At 40.9% G+C, this 16,729-nt stretch overlaps 3 protein-coding genes across 4 annotated transcripts in view; all 3 read right to left on the bottom strand.

Annotated features, from left to right (window-relative positions):
• vstm2la (V-set and transmembrane domain containing 2 like a) overlaps window positions 1-7,803 on the bottom strand; it is a 48,598-nt gene extending 40,795 nt beyond the window's left edge. The window contains exon 1 of the mRNA XM_032520856.1: window positions 7,437-7,803. Within this exon, the coding sequence (XP_032376747.1) occupies window positions 7,437-7,554 (118 nt within the window). The 5' untranslated portion in view covers window positions 7,555-7,803. The remainder of the gene's footprint in view (window positions 1-7,436) is intronic.
• Window positions 1-16,729, bottom strand: part of e2f1 (E2F transcription factor 1) — a 408,003-nt gene that overhangs the window by 265,547 nt on the left and 125,727 nt on the right. The gene's annotated exons all lie outside the window — the stretch shown is intronic.
• ctnnbl1 (catenin, beta like 1) overlaps window positions 13,884-16,729 on the bottom strand; it is a 62,365-nt gene continuing 59,519 nt past the window's right edge. Inside the window, exons 16-17 of one of the 2 annotated variants that reach the window (XM_032520849.1) lie at window positions 14,615-14,730; window positions 13,884-14,572 (exon numbers count right to left, since the gene is read on the bottom strand). In XM_032520849.1, coding sequence (XP_032376740.1) covers window positions 14,642-14,730 — 89 coding nt within the window. In that variant the 3' untranslated portion in view covers window positions 13,884-14,572; window positions 14,615-14,641. Of the gene's footprint in view, window positions 14,731-16,729 lie in introns of both variants that reach the window. The other variant, XM_032520848.1, reaches the window with a different exon arrangement.

Here is a 16,729-nt window from a genome sequence, read left to right on the forward strand (position 1 = left end):
CACACACAAACACACACACACACACACACACACACCACACACACACAGTGGACAGTGTACACCCTGCAAAACACACGCACATGGAAATTCGAGAGACTGCGGTTTGAATCATCTGTCTCAAAGCGCCTTGATCGTTCACACACACAAAGTCTGCAGAGCCTGCACACACACTTGCACACTGCACACACACACACACACACACACACACACACACACACACACACACACCAACACACCAACACACACACACACACCCGTAGCGGGTTGGATGATGAGTCCTGGAGATGAGTTTTAGTCACGGAGGGACACCTCAGAGAAAGTGCAGCTTTGGATCGTTGTGCTCAAAGCTGACCACAATTATTTCTGCTCCAAAGTACGTCCTCACACCCACACACACACACACGCACGCATGCTATGCAAGTGATTGAAGGACAAGTGCAGAAGGCACATAGACATAGGGAGAGTCCTTGACTGCTGGCTGCCCCCCGCAGCTTGTTTGTGCCAATTTTAAAGAGAGCGTTCTGATTGAAGGGGAAAAAAGAGGAGAGGATTCATGGTTAATTGTACACACAACGCAGAGAGCAGTGACAGGCGAGGGAAGGAATGAGGAGGCAAGAATGTTAGAGGACACCGAAGTACTGCGTCCACATTGTCAAGCAATGAGATGAATTGTCATGCAGATCAATCGCACGGTCTAGGAGGAGTTCGAAAATGTTGGGTTTTGATAAATCTTGATTTTTCACGCATAAAAGTCTGGGCGGAAATGAGCGTGGCCTATATGACAAGATTCAGTTGGATCCAGGGAACGTGTGGATTTATGGTTTTTAAATGTCCAACGTATGGTTTGAGAGTTATAGGGCCAAACATGTTTTTTCTGCTATAGCACCAACTAGCGGTGGAAGTGGGTCAATTGTTACGCCTGAGGTCTTTGCGGAGTTTTGGACCAGTCCTGAAAATGTCCCACCGCCACCATGTACGGTTTTAGGCTGTAGCGTGAGTTTTACGCAGAGAAGTATAATGGAGGAGGAGGAAAATCCTTAGAAAAACAATAAGGTTCCACAAGCCTGCTGTGAGAACCGCGTAGCTTTGCTACCTGGGTACCCAGAATCCTTACTTGTATCAGTAAATGGTGGAGAGCCGCAAAATCAACACATTAATATGAAAATGTCATGGATTATTACTTTGCGTACACTTTGCACATAAAGCGATATGAAGACAAAGCAAGGAGACGCGTGTAAGATTGATTTTTAAGTCCCAACTGTGCGGCGGTATGGGGCAGCTACAGTAATAATTCCTCTCCTCTCTGTAGTTAATCTCAGGCTGCCCTCCAGCGCTTGTCTTCACAGTGAGGAGTATATACTGAGGTCAGGACCTAAATACATTGTCTCTACCTACCGCTGAGTGCCAACAAGCTTTAAAACTGTCAGCCTGTCCCTCACCTCTGCTTCCTCACACTTTGTGTTTGTTCCGACACTTCCCCCCTATTAGGCTACTGCAGGCTTCTGTCTCTTTCTGTTCACAGACAGCAGCAGATATGTCTTACTGCAAGTCTGAAATAAATTTAGGCTATTGGAAAGAATATCAAGGCACCCTGGGAATCTATTGACTTTGCCCAGAAAACAATTATATAGGTAAAGATATACAGTATATATGTGTGGTGCTTAGTCTCTAAATTGTGAGAAAATAGGGAAACATGCTCGTACCAGTTTCCCACAACCCAATGTATAAGTGTTTTGTACGCCTAACAATCCAAAAACAAAAGATATTCAACTTACAATGGTATAAAACTGCAGCAAAATCATCAAATGCCTGACATTTTTGCTTGATAAATAACTTTTACTACTAAATGATTGTCGAAATTGCTAAAATGTGTCAAGTAGTTGCCTAAATGTGACATCAACACATTTTCATTTTAAAACACAAGCAAGGCTGTTTCTACATTTTAGACTGGTGTTACTTCAAAACTTGTGTGAGAGTTTAGTGAGGATGTACTGCAGATTTAACTTTTATCAGATTATTAGCAGGTCAAAGAGCAATAGTTTCTTCCTGAAGTTATGTCTGGTATTGGCTTCAGTAAACTAGGCTGGGGGCCAGCTGCTGGTGACTAGTGGAAAAATTGGACTGAGGTTTTGGTTAAATATTGAAAAAGGCAATGTATTCTGTCTTGTTCCAACCAATCAGCGACAGATCTGTCCTGCTATTATCATTCTTTGATTGATGGATTCATTTCTGGACCAGGACGATAAAAACAGTAATCCAAAGTATGGCAAGCTGAAGTAAAATACTTATTTCCAGCCCTTAATTAACAGTTAACCAAACAATTTGGAAAACTGAAATCTTAACCCTCCTGTTGTCCTTGGGTCAAATTTGGCCCATTTTCAAAATGTTTCTATAGCAAAAATTTGGGTTTCTTTCAACCAAATTGTCCAAAAAAACAAAACAAAACAAGGATTGTTTCCTACAACGCTTAAACCAAGTAAAATAAACGATCAGTACACTACTTTCATAACATTTGGTTTGAATCAATTTTATAGCATTGGGGGAAAAAAAGATTTTAAAAAACCCTAAAAAAGGGGAAAAAAATGTGGGACAAAACAACAAAAACGTCAAAAAGCGCAGAAAATATATGAATAAAAACATCGGGAAAGCGAAAAAAGTGTTGAGAAAAGACAACCAAATAGTTTTGATTTTAAATTCATACCCAGAAATACAAAAGTTGCTTGATCAATGGGAAGACAACACAAGGGTTAATTTATTACTGTCCCTTCTTGAGGGAACAACAAGTAAGGTTATAATGTATAAGATTTAAAATTTATAGCGTAGTTATTATAAGAAGTTGTACTTTTATTCTTTTAGGTAGGCTAATTTATGTAACTTATTCAACACATTGACTCTCAAAATGCATTTGTTTACTGTTATGACCGAAACAACACAGTGCTTCTGGGATCTGTGCCCATATCAGGTGATGTAGAAAACAGTGTTGCAACAGTAATGAAAACCTCAAAAAACTCATCATCAGCGCATGTGATTAAGATTTTTGTCATAACAGTTGTTTTTCTGTACCTATAAACCGCCGTCGGAACTGAAGTGGGAGTGAGTGCGAGGCGAGGAGCAGACATTTGGTGTCTAATTCTGCAGAAGACTCGAGTAAACCCCACAAGCTGCTGCTGACAGTTTGCCAGTGATACTGCATTGGCCACTGTTAAATCTTTAATAGTCTAACAGTAGTGTGATGTCATTGCCTCAGTGTTCCAGTTTGCTTTTAGTTGAAGCTATTTTTTTTTTTCCCTCACTACATTTATTATACAACACACACACACACACATTTATTATACATCTGTGCCAGGCCTGGGTTTATACTCACACATCCATCCAGTGTTTTCCTCTCAAACAATGCCATAGAGGAGCAGCCATGCCTGAAGCCTTTTAAGGTAGTGCAGCAGCCATAAATTCGCTGAATGGGAAATGAGACACTTGTTGAATTGGAAAGGATGTTTCAAATCCAATCAAATAGCGGGTGTCAGAATGGGGCTGACTTCTCTGAGGACGGGGTTTAAAACAGGGTGAAGATATAAAACTGAAGGCTAACAGGCACAGATATCTTTGTTTAATCCAGCTACTAGAGCCAAACATACATTTAAATTGTTCAAAAATATATTTTAATTTAGATTCCATATTGTTTGGGGTGTGATGGAATGTGAAAAATGACTAAAATGGAAAGATCTGGCATCGTTAGACCGGAACTGTCAACAAGAAAACTGTTATCCATATGTCTGTTAGCATTGCCCCTGTTGTCTCATTACAATTTATTTGTTTTCCTTTGTAAAGTTTAAGCATCTTATTGGCCCAACGGCTCATTTAGCCTTCACTGATTAATTAAGGCAACTGATTGGCTGGAATAATCACCTCGCTGGATAATCATGCACTAATTAGGAGTTAATTGAAAAATATCAATGACTAAAGCACCAAGCAAAGATCTCCAAATGGTTTGTCTTTTATTTCCTTTTGTATTTTTCCTTACTGCTCTTTGGTCCAGCTGGTGGAGCGTCAGTGGGAAGGTAAAAGGATGAATTATGAGCCCCACAGGGCTCAGAAACCACCAATACAAGCCAAATAAAACAGTATATCCTCAGAAAAGCAAATGAAGGTTTCTGTTCAGTTGACCATATACTCTTGCCATTCTTTTGATATTACTCACTGTGGAGAACCACCCACCGTGAATGCGTCTTTATCCCTGAACATCTCACTATTCCCGCCTTGCAAATTATCACACCTGCACCTTCATCTCCCAATCCTATTAGAATTAATTCTATACTTCTGTTTTATGCACTGTGTTTAGAATATTGTACTAATTACTGCATTACAGGGCCACTTCAAATTTCAACAAGGAATTTCAGTACAAGAATCTGCCTTCCTCTTTTCTTTAATTCTACCCTCGGGGTGGCAAAACAAAAACAAGTGTGTCTCACACACATTTCCATAAATATCCCACACTTTTAAAAAGAAATCTTCCTGCAAGCACATTATTCAGTTTGAAATGTTGCTGATGCGTTATGTTACGGATGTGACGTTTGGGAGTGTTTGTGTTGTGTTTCCTGTTTTATTTTGTAGTAGTCTGTTTTTCTCCCTTGTCGTGTCTGGTTTTACTTCCTGCCTTGTGTTTCCCGCCTTTGTGATTGTCTGCCCAGCCCCGATGTGTTCCACCTGTTCCTTTCCCTTGTTAACCTTGTGGGATTATTGTGTGCTGTTTCTGTTCTGTTCTGTCGTAGATTGTGTTTTGTCGTGACGTGCATCTCTTGCCTAATTTGGTATGTACTTGGTGTTCAACTTTGTTTGATGTTCCTGGTTTTAGTATCATCTGTATTTTTGGGATATCTTGCCTTTTTTTCGAGAACTCTTTCCATTATTGCATTTTTTGAACACTACTCTGCTCTGTCTTCACTGCATTTGCATCCCAGCCTCACTTACCCGAGACAATGGATGCACCAACCTGCCACAAGATATGTCTCATATTGCTCCGATTGGCAAGAAAAGGAAAAATACTAAATATCTGAAACTTAAATACAGAGAAATCCTGTAACAGGGCATCAGTACTTTATACAGCACACATCATACTCATGTATACAAACCTGGCTACTCTGTGATGTTTTATACCAATCGATAGCAAAGAGACGAAAGATTTAATGGATGAATGATAATATGATGGATGATGAGAGTTCTAAGACCACTGCTAAATCAACAAAAACCACCCGAAGCATCCCAGTAGGAGTGCAGCTGTCAGAACATCTAACCAGAGGTTTCAAATCGTAAGTCCTAGACAAGTCCTTAGACCTAAAGACAGGACCCCCCCCCCCCCCCCCAAAAAAAGAGCAATTGGAGTCGTATATTACATCACATGTGAAAGCTATGAGGAACACTACATGGATGAAACGGCAAAGATGACAAGAGAATGAATGAACACTGGTAACCGACATCACCTGACTAAAACTGGTCAGAGCATCAACTGGGAGGAAATCAAAGATCAACGAGCAGGAGTCAGTGGACGGACAGGTCAAGGAGGACGTCAGAAACCATCTTAAACTGGTTACTATCCCCCCGCCCCCTACTGTATAAGACCAGCTGTGACCAAAGTTCTACACCCGATGACAAGTAAACAAACTCCATCCACTGTCAAAGACCATGAAATGTGGTGTGAAGCTCAGGAGGGAAAAACAACCTGATTGTGTACTAGATAAATGCTGTATGTATGTAGGTATGTAGGTATGTATGTATGTATGTATGTATGTATGTATGTATGTAAGTATGTATGTAAAAAAAATGACAGTTTCAATCACTTCTTGCTGCCTGGAGTTTGTACCTTCAGGGTTAAAAGCACTTAATTGTAAGTCGCTTTGAATAAAAGCATCAGCTAAATGCCATGTAATGTAAGTCATTTTTTGCTTTCTGTCCAAGAGTTGGATAAGAAGATCAATGCCACTCATGTGTGTCCATTAAAAATGCAGATAGAGCCAGTGATATTGTAATGAGTTGGCTAAAATAAGATTAAAATGCGATCCTTTCTTAACTAAAATATTTTGTCCACCTCAACTGCTAGTGTTGCAATACGCTGCTCTCCTTAACTTTCAGGTTAACATAAGTATCAGATCAGACTCGGTATCAACATATACCCATTATGACAGGATTAGGAAGAGGGTAAAGAAATCTGGATCCTAATATCCGTACTGGCAGCATTTAAGAAATGCCGCGACGGTACACTTGCTCAATGCTGCTTCCAAAACAGATTAGATCTCAACTTACTCTTCTTAACTTTTAACTAATCACATTCCATGGGTGCAGAGTGCAGACATGATCATATCTGAAAAGATTATTTTATTTATTTTTTTGCAAGTCAGTGTATCTTTTAAACGAAAAAGGAATCTCATCGTGTTGTGACCACGCTTTGAAATTTGATGCAATTCAGGTATATCTTTAGATGCGAATGTTGCAGTGCAGCTTAGTTTGTTGTCATGCACACTGAATCATGGGTGTCTGAGGTCGCCTGGGTCCCGGGTAAAGCTGCTGGGAAGCAACTGATCATAGAGGGCATCTACAGAAGTAAGAAAAGTTGGTAATGGATCTACTGTAAGACTCTGTGCCTCAAGGGCATTGAGGCATTCAGACTTGCCGGCCATCCCCTCCTCCTTACTTCATTTTTCAACCTACACCGACATCGTGCTGCCAGCACATCTGCCAAGCCGGCGGCGTGACACCTGTGGAGATCGCCTGGCCGAGCCAAAGTTACTGAAACAAACCATGACACTGTGTGTTAGTATGACGTAACACCGGAGGCCATTTAGGGAAGCTCCTGGTGAGAGAGAAAGAGGCAGATCTGAGGGAGGGTTGTTCAGTACAGATTTCACAGGGTATACTAAAAGGGAATATTAAATTCCATCTAGCAGCAGACATCACCTCTGCTCCATCAGGAGAGAGAAGCGATGGTGGAGAGCCGCAAAGCTCACGGAAAACAGTCACCTCACTGCAGACTGTTACACCACATTATATCAAAAACCACAATCCTTCCACCCATTAGAGAGGGCTGCCACATTCATTAGTATTCAACCTTCCAAACGACTGCAAACGGTCTGAACATCCCGATTCAACTAGCACTACCAACCCTGCTGGTACTAATAAGATGGATAGGCATGCACTGACTTAATGACAGGTTGACTAATTCATTGCACAGAGCTAAACTGTTGGGTATACTTACACACACAATCAAAGATAACACATTTCCATTAGTTGGAATACTATCAGCATTGATCAGACTGTCAGTCTGTGTGCTGCTCTTTGTTTAATTCCTCCTCCTCTGCATGTGCAGATGGCATCACCTATGCCGTCCTCTCCACGGCCCTTGTGATTTCCGCTCATAAAAGAAAACGAATAAGCGGAACACCTACCGTTCCCGGAGATGTGGTTCTCCACCTCGCCGTGTCCAGCTCGCGTTGTGGAGACACTAAGTTGCATGTAGAGTCCCATGTAATGTAAACTCCCCAGCAGCACTCTGAACGCTCCCATTTCTCTTCTGTTTTTATCAGCTCTCCTTTACCCTCTTTTGACTTTTTTCACAACGGGTGGGAGTGCACGTCGAAAAAGATGTCTGTTTTCTCTTCTTTGTTTTTTGTTTTTTGTTTTTTTTAAATCCAGGTGACTTGCTCTGGCAAGGAAGTCAGTAGGATAACTGTGCGCAGAACGAAGACACGAAGCAGCCGCTGCAGCCTCTCTGTTCGCCGGCAGACTGACTGAGGCTGTGCTGCCGTTCAGTCGGCTCTACATGACGCGGAGGGACTTCCCCCCCCACCCCCAACGGGAAGTGCCACGGCTTGCAGTGGGGGATCTTAGTTATGAGAGGAGTGATATTAGAAAACATCTTGAGTAACCTTAAACTTTACGACATTTTAACGTTCCGTCAGATAAAAAAAAAATTAATACATTTTATGAAGCGACGGGAGACAACTAAAAGAGTCAAAGCCCTAACATGTTAACATTTTATGTTTTTATTCATTTTAATATTCCATTGGAGTGCTCCAACATTCGCTTTAACAAAGTGATTGGGCAAAACGCTTCCCATAGTGCTATGCGTCTCAGTCACCACAGGTAGTAGTTATTATGTATTTATTTATGTATTATAGGAATTAATTAATCAATGACTTATGAAATTTCTTGAAGTAAAGATAAAAAAAGTAAAGTAAAAAAACAAAAACAAATCGACAACTGTTAAAGAAGAAATGTAGGAGCCGAAAGGGTTTTGTTTTGTTAAAATTACATTTTTTTTCCCCGATCTGTGTTTTTTTCTGTGAGAAATGGGATCTGAAATGAACACTATTTTCTGACTAGGTTAGAACATAATAGTTACCAAAAAAGCCAAGTTTTCTGAGGCTTAAAAAAAAGAAAAATAGCCCACTGATCACAGTCCATTTTGGCTATTTTGTGCTTTTTTTATCACGTCAGGATTTTACCACTAGCTTTTGATGGGGGGTTTATTTGTCACTGCCCATATTTAGAATCATTCTTTCACCTGTCTTTAGAAAGTATAGCCTGTAATCCTAGATTGCCATTCATAGCCGAGTGTTAGGACCACAGTTAAGAGAGATCTCTTCCTGGAACAAGCTCCAGCATCCTGCAGCCTCGGTGTGATGCTGTCCATGGTGCTGAAATGCAGTCACTTACTGAACAGTAGAAGATTTAAAAAAAAATCCCGCTGACAAGCTGCACTACGACATGGGCTATTGGACTTTATGGAACAGCATGTAATTGCTTGTGTAATCGTCATTGATCTTAAGGTCTTTTTCCACAACACAGCAGCACATCCGGGGGGGATTTTGTCCACCTTAATAGGCAGAGTGATATACTGTCTGTGTGTTCTATTTATTTCAAGGAGACGACTCAGAGAAAGCCTTCTTATTACCGTAGCTAACCAGATTTCTGCATCTAATACTTGAAACATGTCAAACATGTGGTCTTGGGTCTGTGACGAGATACATATATCTCCATGAACTCCAAGATTAGTTTGTTTTGTCTAAAAATATGGGGTTGTATGTGTTTAAATTTTACATTTTACATTTTAATCAAGGTCAGAACTAGGATGTGACAAGTCTGTAGTAATTAAAATTTGTTAAACAATCTGTTTCACATTTAGATGCTTTTATTTTGCAATTATCACGTTGTGAGCCAACCTCTCGTTCACATAGGGGACAGGTGTAATATTTGTCCAAGTTGTCAGTCATTGTGTCTTTAACTTCAAGCTATCCAGACCCCAAGACAGCAAACCCTGTTGCTTTAGATCAGTATGCAGTGTTTTGTTTTTCTTCCAAAAATAGCATTATCCCTTTTTATAAAAAAAAAAGGTACGTTGTGCCTAAAAATCATTTGCAATTGGGCATTCTCATTATTTTTCTTCTTTTTTTCATTATAGTAATTTTCGGACCATTGAACAAAAACATTAGCATGTGCATGACAAACCTGCAGGTCCATCATCATTCATCTAGAGCTCTCTGGCCCTTCAAACACAGCATATAGGGCACCGATCTTTACCGTTTTTGCACAGCCTGCCCGATCCCCTTAAATATTTTGATAGAGGTATGTTTCACCTCACAGGGTCTTTTCTTTGAAGAAAAAAACCCAGGTTCATAAACAAACTTTGTGTATTTTGAACAAAGTCAGGGACCTGACTGTAACCCATATCTGAATGTCTTCAAAATGATTGGATTACCTGAGTCTGATTACCCGACTCCAATTACCCTCTTTAATAAAAGCCATTATCTCAGACATTCATGTGTTTTTTGCAGTCCAAGACAAAGCCTTCCACAAAAGGATGAAGAAGAAAATTGCACAACTGTTCCCAAAACTTTACATAATAATAAACAGTACACAGAGGAGCAGGAAAAAAGGACAAGATATTTGATATTTTGATTCTGTTGTGGGCTGTGATGCTTTGACAATGATCACAAACTGGTGGTCAGTTTACCTCTGGGTGTCATTAGGCTCCATTCACTGGGGGAGTGTGGTTTAGTAATATTTTGCTAGGCCCCAATAAAACCATCATAAGAAATGAACGTGTTTTCGCAGTGTCCAGTAATGTGTAGGAAGTGAGAGTGGCCAATTTGGTGGAGATAAGTTATCCAGCGGCTGAGCATAGGCCCTGTGCTGACCACGGCTGCACCCTGACAGTTGGACTACTGCAGCAGCTTTGTTTTGAGCCAATGAGGTTGAATGATTTGCTTCATGGGTGTGAACATGTGGAATTGTATAACTGCAAGGCAGGGTTGATGATGTTGAGGAACGAAGGAAAATTCGTAATCCGTTTCAGCACGTAACACTGCTACAATCTACTTTCTGTATGAGCGTGTTCATGGCTGAATATGTAGGCTGGAAGTCTTCTGGTTGAGTTTAGCACAATGATCTCACTTGGCAGCGGATACTGGTTGATTTCCCTCGTCATCATACTGCTTTTCACTGTTCTGATGGGGGGGGGGGGTTCAGTGACTTTCCTGAGGTTTTTCCCACATTTTTGTTTTGACCATATGGTCTTCTTGTTAGGTTTACCTCACTTTCACTGAGGGTAAAAAGGCCCAGCTTTCATAACAGCACCAATCCAAAACCAAATAATTTAATTGCAATGGACTTAACTGTGTCGACCTATCAGGGAACAGAGACCTGGGGAGGATAAAATGAATGAAGCTTCGACAGTAACTTACAAATGAAGATGTTATTGTTTAGCTTTGGGTGCTGTAGGCATGTATACACCAACGCTTAAAGTTGCAATGCCCCTGTTCTACACTCTTTATTAATCACTGTGCTTAATCTCAATAACAGAATACCTTCTCCTCTCAGTCCCTACTAAAAGAGAGGAGCCCAAAACCCCAGCGGTGCACAGTGTTTGCACTCAGTCATTCGGAAAATACAATTATTCTCCTTCCCCTCGGCTGTGAAATTGCTGTACGACCGCTGTTAAACACGCCACAGTCATAATCACTGATAAGAGATGCATGGGGCCAGGTCTCCTCTGCCAATATAATATGCAAACGACACCCTGCCGTTCTACCCATCTTGTTACTGAGCAATATTAGAGTTTGCAAAGACACTTAGGAAAGGCAAATAATCTGAGAGCTGTGAAACGCCCCCGTTCCCTCTCGATGATGCTGCTTTCTGCCAGGATTATGGTCAGGGATCCAGGGAGGGTGTGGTACACTAAATGATTAATAATACAGAAACATACTAAAGACAAGACACTAATAAAAATAAATACAGCGTCTGGTTGCATAATGGTGGACAAGTCAAAATTGCTGACAACACCAAAGGGGTCGGACTCATCTCAAAGGGGGACGAGGCAGCCTACAGAGAGGAGTTCTTAAACTTGGCAACCCGGTGCTCTGACAACAACCTGGTTCTGAACACGAAGAAAAACCAGGAGGTCATTGTCGACTTCAGGAAGAACAGCACCAACCTAGCCCCCCACTGTACATCAACGGCGAGTGTGTAGAGAGGGTCCACACCTTCCGGTTTCTCAGCGTCCTCATCTCCGCTGACATCTCGTGGACAGACAACATCACAGCGGTCATCAAGAAGGCCCAACAGCGGCTACACTTCCTGAGGGTCCTCAGGAACCTGGACTCCAACCTGCTGCTGACCTTCTACCGCTCGTCCATCGAGAGCCTGCTGACCTACTATATCACAGTCTGGTACGGCAGCTGCACCGCGGCAGACGGGGAGAGGCTGCAGAGAGTTGTAAGGTCATCACAAAAGATCAAAGGCTCCCCTCTCCCCTCCCTGATGGATACCTACACCTCCCGCTGCCTCAGCAGAGCGGAACACATCATCAAGGACAGCCCCCACCCCGGCTCTGATCTGTTCGACCTGTTGCCCTCAGGAAGGCGCTACAGGTGCTTCAAAACAAGGACAAACTGACTCAAGAACAGTTTCTTCCCCAAAGCCATAACCACTCTGAACTCACACATGCACCGACTTCACTTCACAGCCTACCCCCCCCTGGCCTTCTTCTTCCCACCTACGGTGCAATACTAATACATAATACCTAAAAAGACAATGGAATTCTGTTAATATTACAGTGCAATATTTAGTATTTAACCATTTAATTTCATTGCAGTGCAATATTTTATTATCTAATACTTAACCATTTAATTTCATTACAGTGCAATATTTAATAACTTAATCTCATTACTGGGCAATATTTAATACTCAGGACGTTTTATACACCAACTATATTATTTGCATAATGTGTATACAACCCCTTTATCTTTCCTACTATTTTATATAGGTATATAGTTGCTCTCAGGAACTGTGCACCATGTTCCCCCCCTCTTTTTTCTTCTGCACTACTTATATTTTATATTTCTATAATTTGTGTTGACAGGGGTTGCTTCAATCCGCCCCATCTCAACCTGAATTTTACCCCTTCCTATCTGATCACCCTGGGTGAGGGGGCCTTCAGTTACTATGGTCCTGCTCACTGGAACAAGCTGCCTGATGACCTGAGGTACAACACAACTGTGTCTTCATTCAAAACCTTATTTATTCTAACGGGCATTTGTTAAATTACAGCGTGTGTGTGTGTGTGTGAAATTGCATGCTGCACGGTCTTGCTTGTTTTTGTTGATTGTGTATTACTTCCATTCATGCTTTGTTTTAATGTACATGTGGTATTTTGTTTTATGTGAAGCACTTTGGGTTTACATGTAATGAAAGGTACTATATAAATAAAATTTGCATTGACATACATTTACTCAGTGTAATATTTCATTCTAAACCTTGGAAAACAGCAGTTGACTCACTTTTTCTGGAAATATCGACCGGGTCAAATGGTCTTTGTCAGCCGCAGTTGTTAACAGAACTCAAGATTTCTGATTCATGTTGGCTTGAATAGTAAACTTGTTGTTCAAGCTGCGAGTAAATGAACTAACGGAGAACTACGTATGAAATACACTAGCTGAATTCATGAAATAAATCACGTTTTAAACTGCTACAATATAAAAATCAATGACCCACCAGATGTTCAACCAATCAACCTGAAAACCATTCCACAAACAGTCTTTAACTAGAAATATGGCATTTTTTTTTTTTCATTTGTCAGACCGCAATCATAAAAACTAAGATAAACATTACAATTGATTGCATAACAAATTTTAGATCATATAGTCCAGTCATAGCAAACGGCCCCATGTGAGGGACCAGTGGCTGCTTACTTCAATAGCAGAACATGTCTAAATGTTCAAGCTGGCTGGATGATACTCACGATGATAAAAACAAACACATATTTAGATACAGTTTTTCCCCTAATGTACAATTGCTCTGACACTACTGTAGACTACTGAAATGACAGATTTGTATAAGACTAAAAATAGTGGGTTTGTGGGTTTAAGTGGGTCAGCTTTTCACTTCAAGTCTCTCTCACACGCGTGCACGTACAAAATTGGGAATGTTTATTTGTTCCTAAGCATAAAGACAGCAAAGATACAGTGCAGTATGGTGCACAGACAGTGAGAATAATACAGTAGGTTTGTGTATACAGCTCTACGATAATACACCTCCACACTGATGTGTGTGAACAGCGTCACAAAGAGAATCAGCAGTGGGCTGAGAGCTCCAGGAGGCTGCTGAGTGCCGGCAGTGGGTGGGTTCAATCAAATAAAGAAGAAGCAGTTCTGCCATTCTGTGAGGATTCTCTCCCTCTGCAAAGGGCGCTGCAGAGAACGGTTTGTTGTCTCCATCTGTGCAACAGTAACCCAGCGAAGGCATAATGAGATTCTTGTGCATGTGGTTAACAATCTGTGCCAATCTCACTCACTAAAACTTGACATTAATCAATCAATCAAACCAAACATGCAATGAGGATTTTATTACCAAATATTTTATTAGAAAATATTTTACACATGTAAATCCAAAACAAACAAAGCAGGTAAAGTGTGCGAGCCGAAGTATAGATATTAAGTTTGCAGAGCTGTGCAAAGTATGTCCATATTTATTCTGCAGTGTCTTTGCAACACCACAGGACCGGAAATAAACAGCACATCCCATGTTGGCTGTGCGTTTCAGTCCAGCTGCAGTCCTCTGCTCCCCCAACTTAACTTCTGTTCTACACTGAGCAGCTTTACATGCACCGCAAACCTTCAATTTAAACCAAATTCTCGGGGTCGTTGATTGCGTTTAGAAAACAAATCTGAGTTCATGAATATAAAATAAATACAAATTATTAATGTTTGTATTGCCAATAATTGCAGTTCTCTTTCTTTTTCCACACATTGGATGCCAAAAGTTGCAGACAAGATAAACCAGTTTTTTGGGATGAATTTCTTTTCTTTAAAGCAAGAAAATAAACCTTACTTTAAGCAGAGTAGTAATTGTGTGCATGTAAACATACCCAGTGACTTTAATATGTTACACAGATTGGCTCAAGGTCACCATCAGTCCCAGATCAGACCGGGGGGGTGAGGTGTAAATGTTCTTAAGTGTGTGAATATGCCGTTTGTGTTTGAGTGTGTATGTGTGAGTGTGTGAGTGTGTGTGTGTGTGTGTGTGTGTGTGTGTGTGTGTGTGTGTGTGTGTGTGTGTAAGAGAGAGAGAGAGAGAGCACGACGAAAATAAGAAATTAGAAGTTGTCTACAAGGTCCATGATCCTCTTCCGCTCAGCTTCTTTGAACTCCTCGCTCTTCCCATCTCCGATGCTCTCAGCGTACTCTGCGAAAGACAAGGAAGAGCCAGAGGATTAGTTGACTTGACAGCTTGAGAGCTGCAGTTACTTGATCACCAAAAATAAATAAGGAGTAAAAGATGAGTGCCTTTGTGTTTTTTCTGCACTATTCCTGAGAGCATAGAAAGACTGTGATAAAAAAAGAATTTGCACAGCAGCTAAACAACAAAAATCTAAATATATGGATTCTGCAAAACACAAAAGCCGCAAATTGTCACATTTGAGAAACTGGATTGTGACTCAAACTATGAACATCTGAATAGTGTATTCTAATTTGAACACATTTACAATTAAATGACCACAAACCAATGAACACCCAGTGAACCTGTCAGTCCGGGGCCCCAGGGCACCTCTTTTTACCAGTTCCCTTGTTCCTCAGTTGTTAAGTTGGCCATTGATCGCTCCTTCCCCATTTAAAATACTAAATACTTTGAAAGAAGTCAAGAGATGGTGTAACCCCAGGAAAAAGTGATTCCTTTTCAGTAGACCTCTTACCCACGTATGACTAACCGTAAAATCAAGCTACAGTATTTGTTTTGTATTATTAAGGACCTAGTCCCTAGTCTGTCCAAAAAATCATATTGCAAGATCCTTCCTTTGAAAGAAAATTATTATTCTGTATATAGTGCTCGTACTTCATTGTGTGCTTCTGACCAGTTGCCTGTTTTTCTTCATTCTACGCGTTTGCCTCCCACACAAGGCCTTGGAGACCTTCCGACGGTCGATTTGTGAGTCTAATGTGCAGAAAGAGAAAGCTGCAGCTGCCGCAGCCCCAGCGGAATCCGGGCATTCGCTCTGAGGCAGGGATTACACATTAAACCCAGGGATGTCGAGATGGAAAGATGAAAAAGACTAGTTTTCTCTGGGAGACACTGCAGAGTAAGACAATGAAGAGGTCTTTCCTGACAAGAGCCTACGGGGTTGTGGAGGACGAAACACGGCTGTCAAAGACACCAAGGAGCTTTTGTTTTTGTGAAGGGGGGGGGGGGGTGTTTTTATGTCATTAGATAGTCCATAAAGGATAGCGACAGACATAATAGGACTGAGGAGAGACCTCCCGCATCAACTTAGATCATTCCAGTTTATTACATTTAGGGTCTTATTTTTGTAGTTTTGGCAATCATTTGTATAACTTGGTAACATTGTAGATGTAGACATCTCAGAATCCCGCAATTGCTAAAACAAAGTTTAAATGGGCCAGAAACAATTGCCCAGATGATCAATTCTCCAGTTTAGCCTACATATCTAAACCAGTTCATTTAAAGGTAAAATTGAAAGTATGGAATCAAAATGGTCTGCACAGTACCTCTTTATTTATTAGTTTAAGCCTCTTTATACACAGTTAGTTGATATGATTAATGACAAAAATACAATTTGTGTCAAATCTTTCCTTATTTGGAAACGTCCTTATAGGTGAAGTAAGGGGTGCTTGGCAAAGACTGGATATTTGATGCATGTATTTGTACAGTAGTTACTTTATACCACTGAATGATAGAGCAGTAGAGAAATAAATCTGGTAGGCATGGATTTAAGGTAAGAGCAGCATCAGATATGAGTGGGAAGATGGACAAAGCAGTACAGTAGGTGAACTGTTTCTAGACATACAACAAGAGACGGGGTTATTAGTCCAGGTCAGAGAACAGTCGCCCACTCTGGAGTACAGAGGTCTGAATTGGCCTAAGAAAAACCATAAAGTTTGGGAGTAAAGTTATACCAGTGTAAGGCTGGACCACTATGTGAAAGTGTGGAAGATAAGCAGCTTCCAGAGCAGCCTTGAATGGCAGCAACAGGGATTTGCATTAGATCCACAGAAGTGTGGGATGTTTCTCAAGTAAAAAAAGTTTTAAGGTTGACTGAAAAAAGCAAGTCAGGGGACACAGAGAGAGACTCAACAAAAACATGAAAAAAAACTACAGCCTCTTTCATTGCTAGCATGTCATTGTGCCTGTGTGCCTGTGTGTGTGTGTGTGTGTGTGTGTGTGTGTG

Source organism: Etheostoma spectabile, chromosome 7 (genome assembly GCF_008692095.1).
Source record: "Etheostoma spectabile isolate EspeVRDwgs_2016 chromosome 7, UIUC_Espe_1.0, whole genome shotgun sequence".
In the NCBI taxonomy this organism is placed as follows: Eukaryota; Metazoa; Chordata; class Actinopteri; order Perciformes; family Percidae; genus Etheostoma; species Etheostoma spectabile.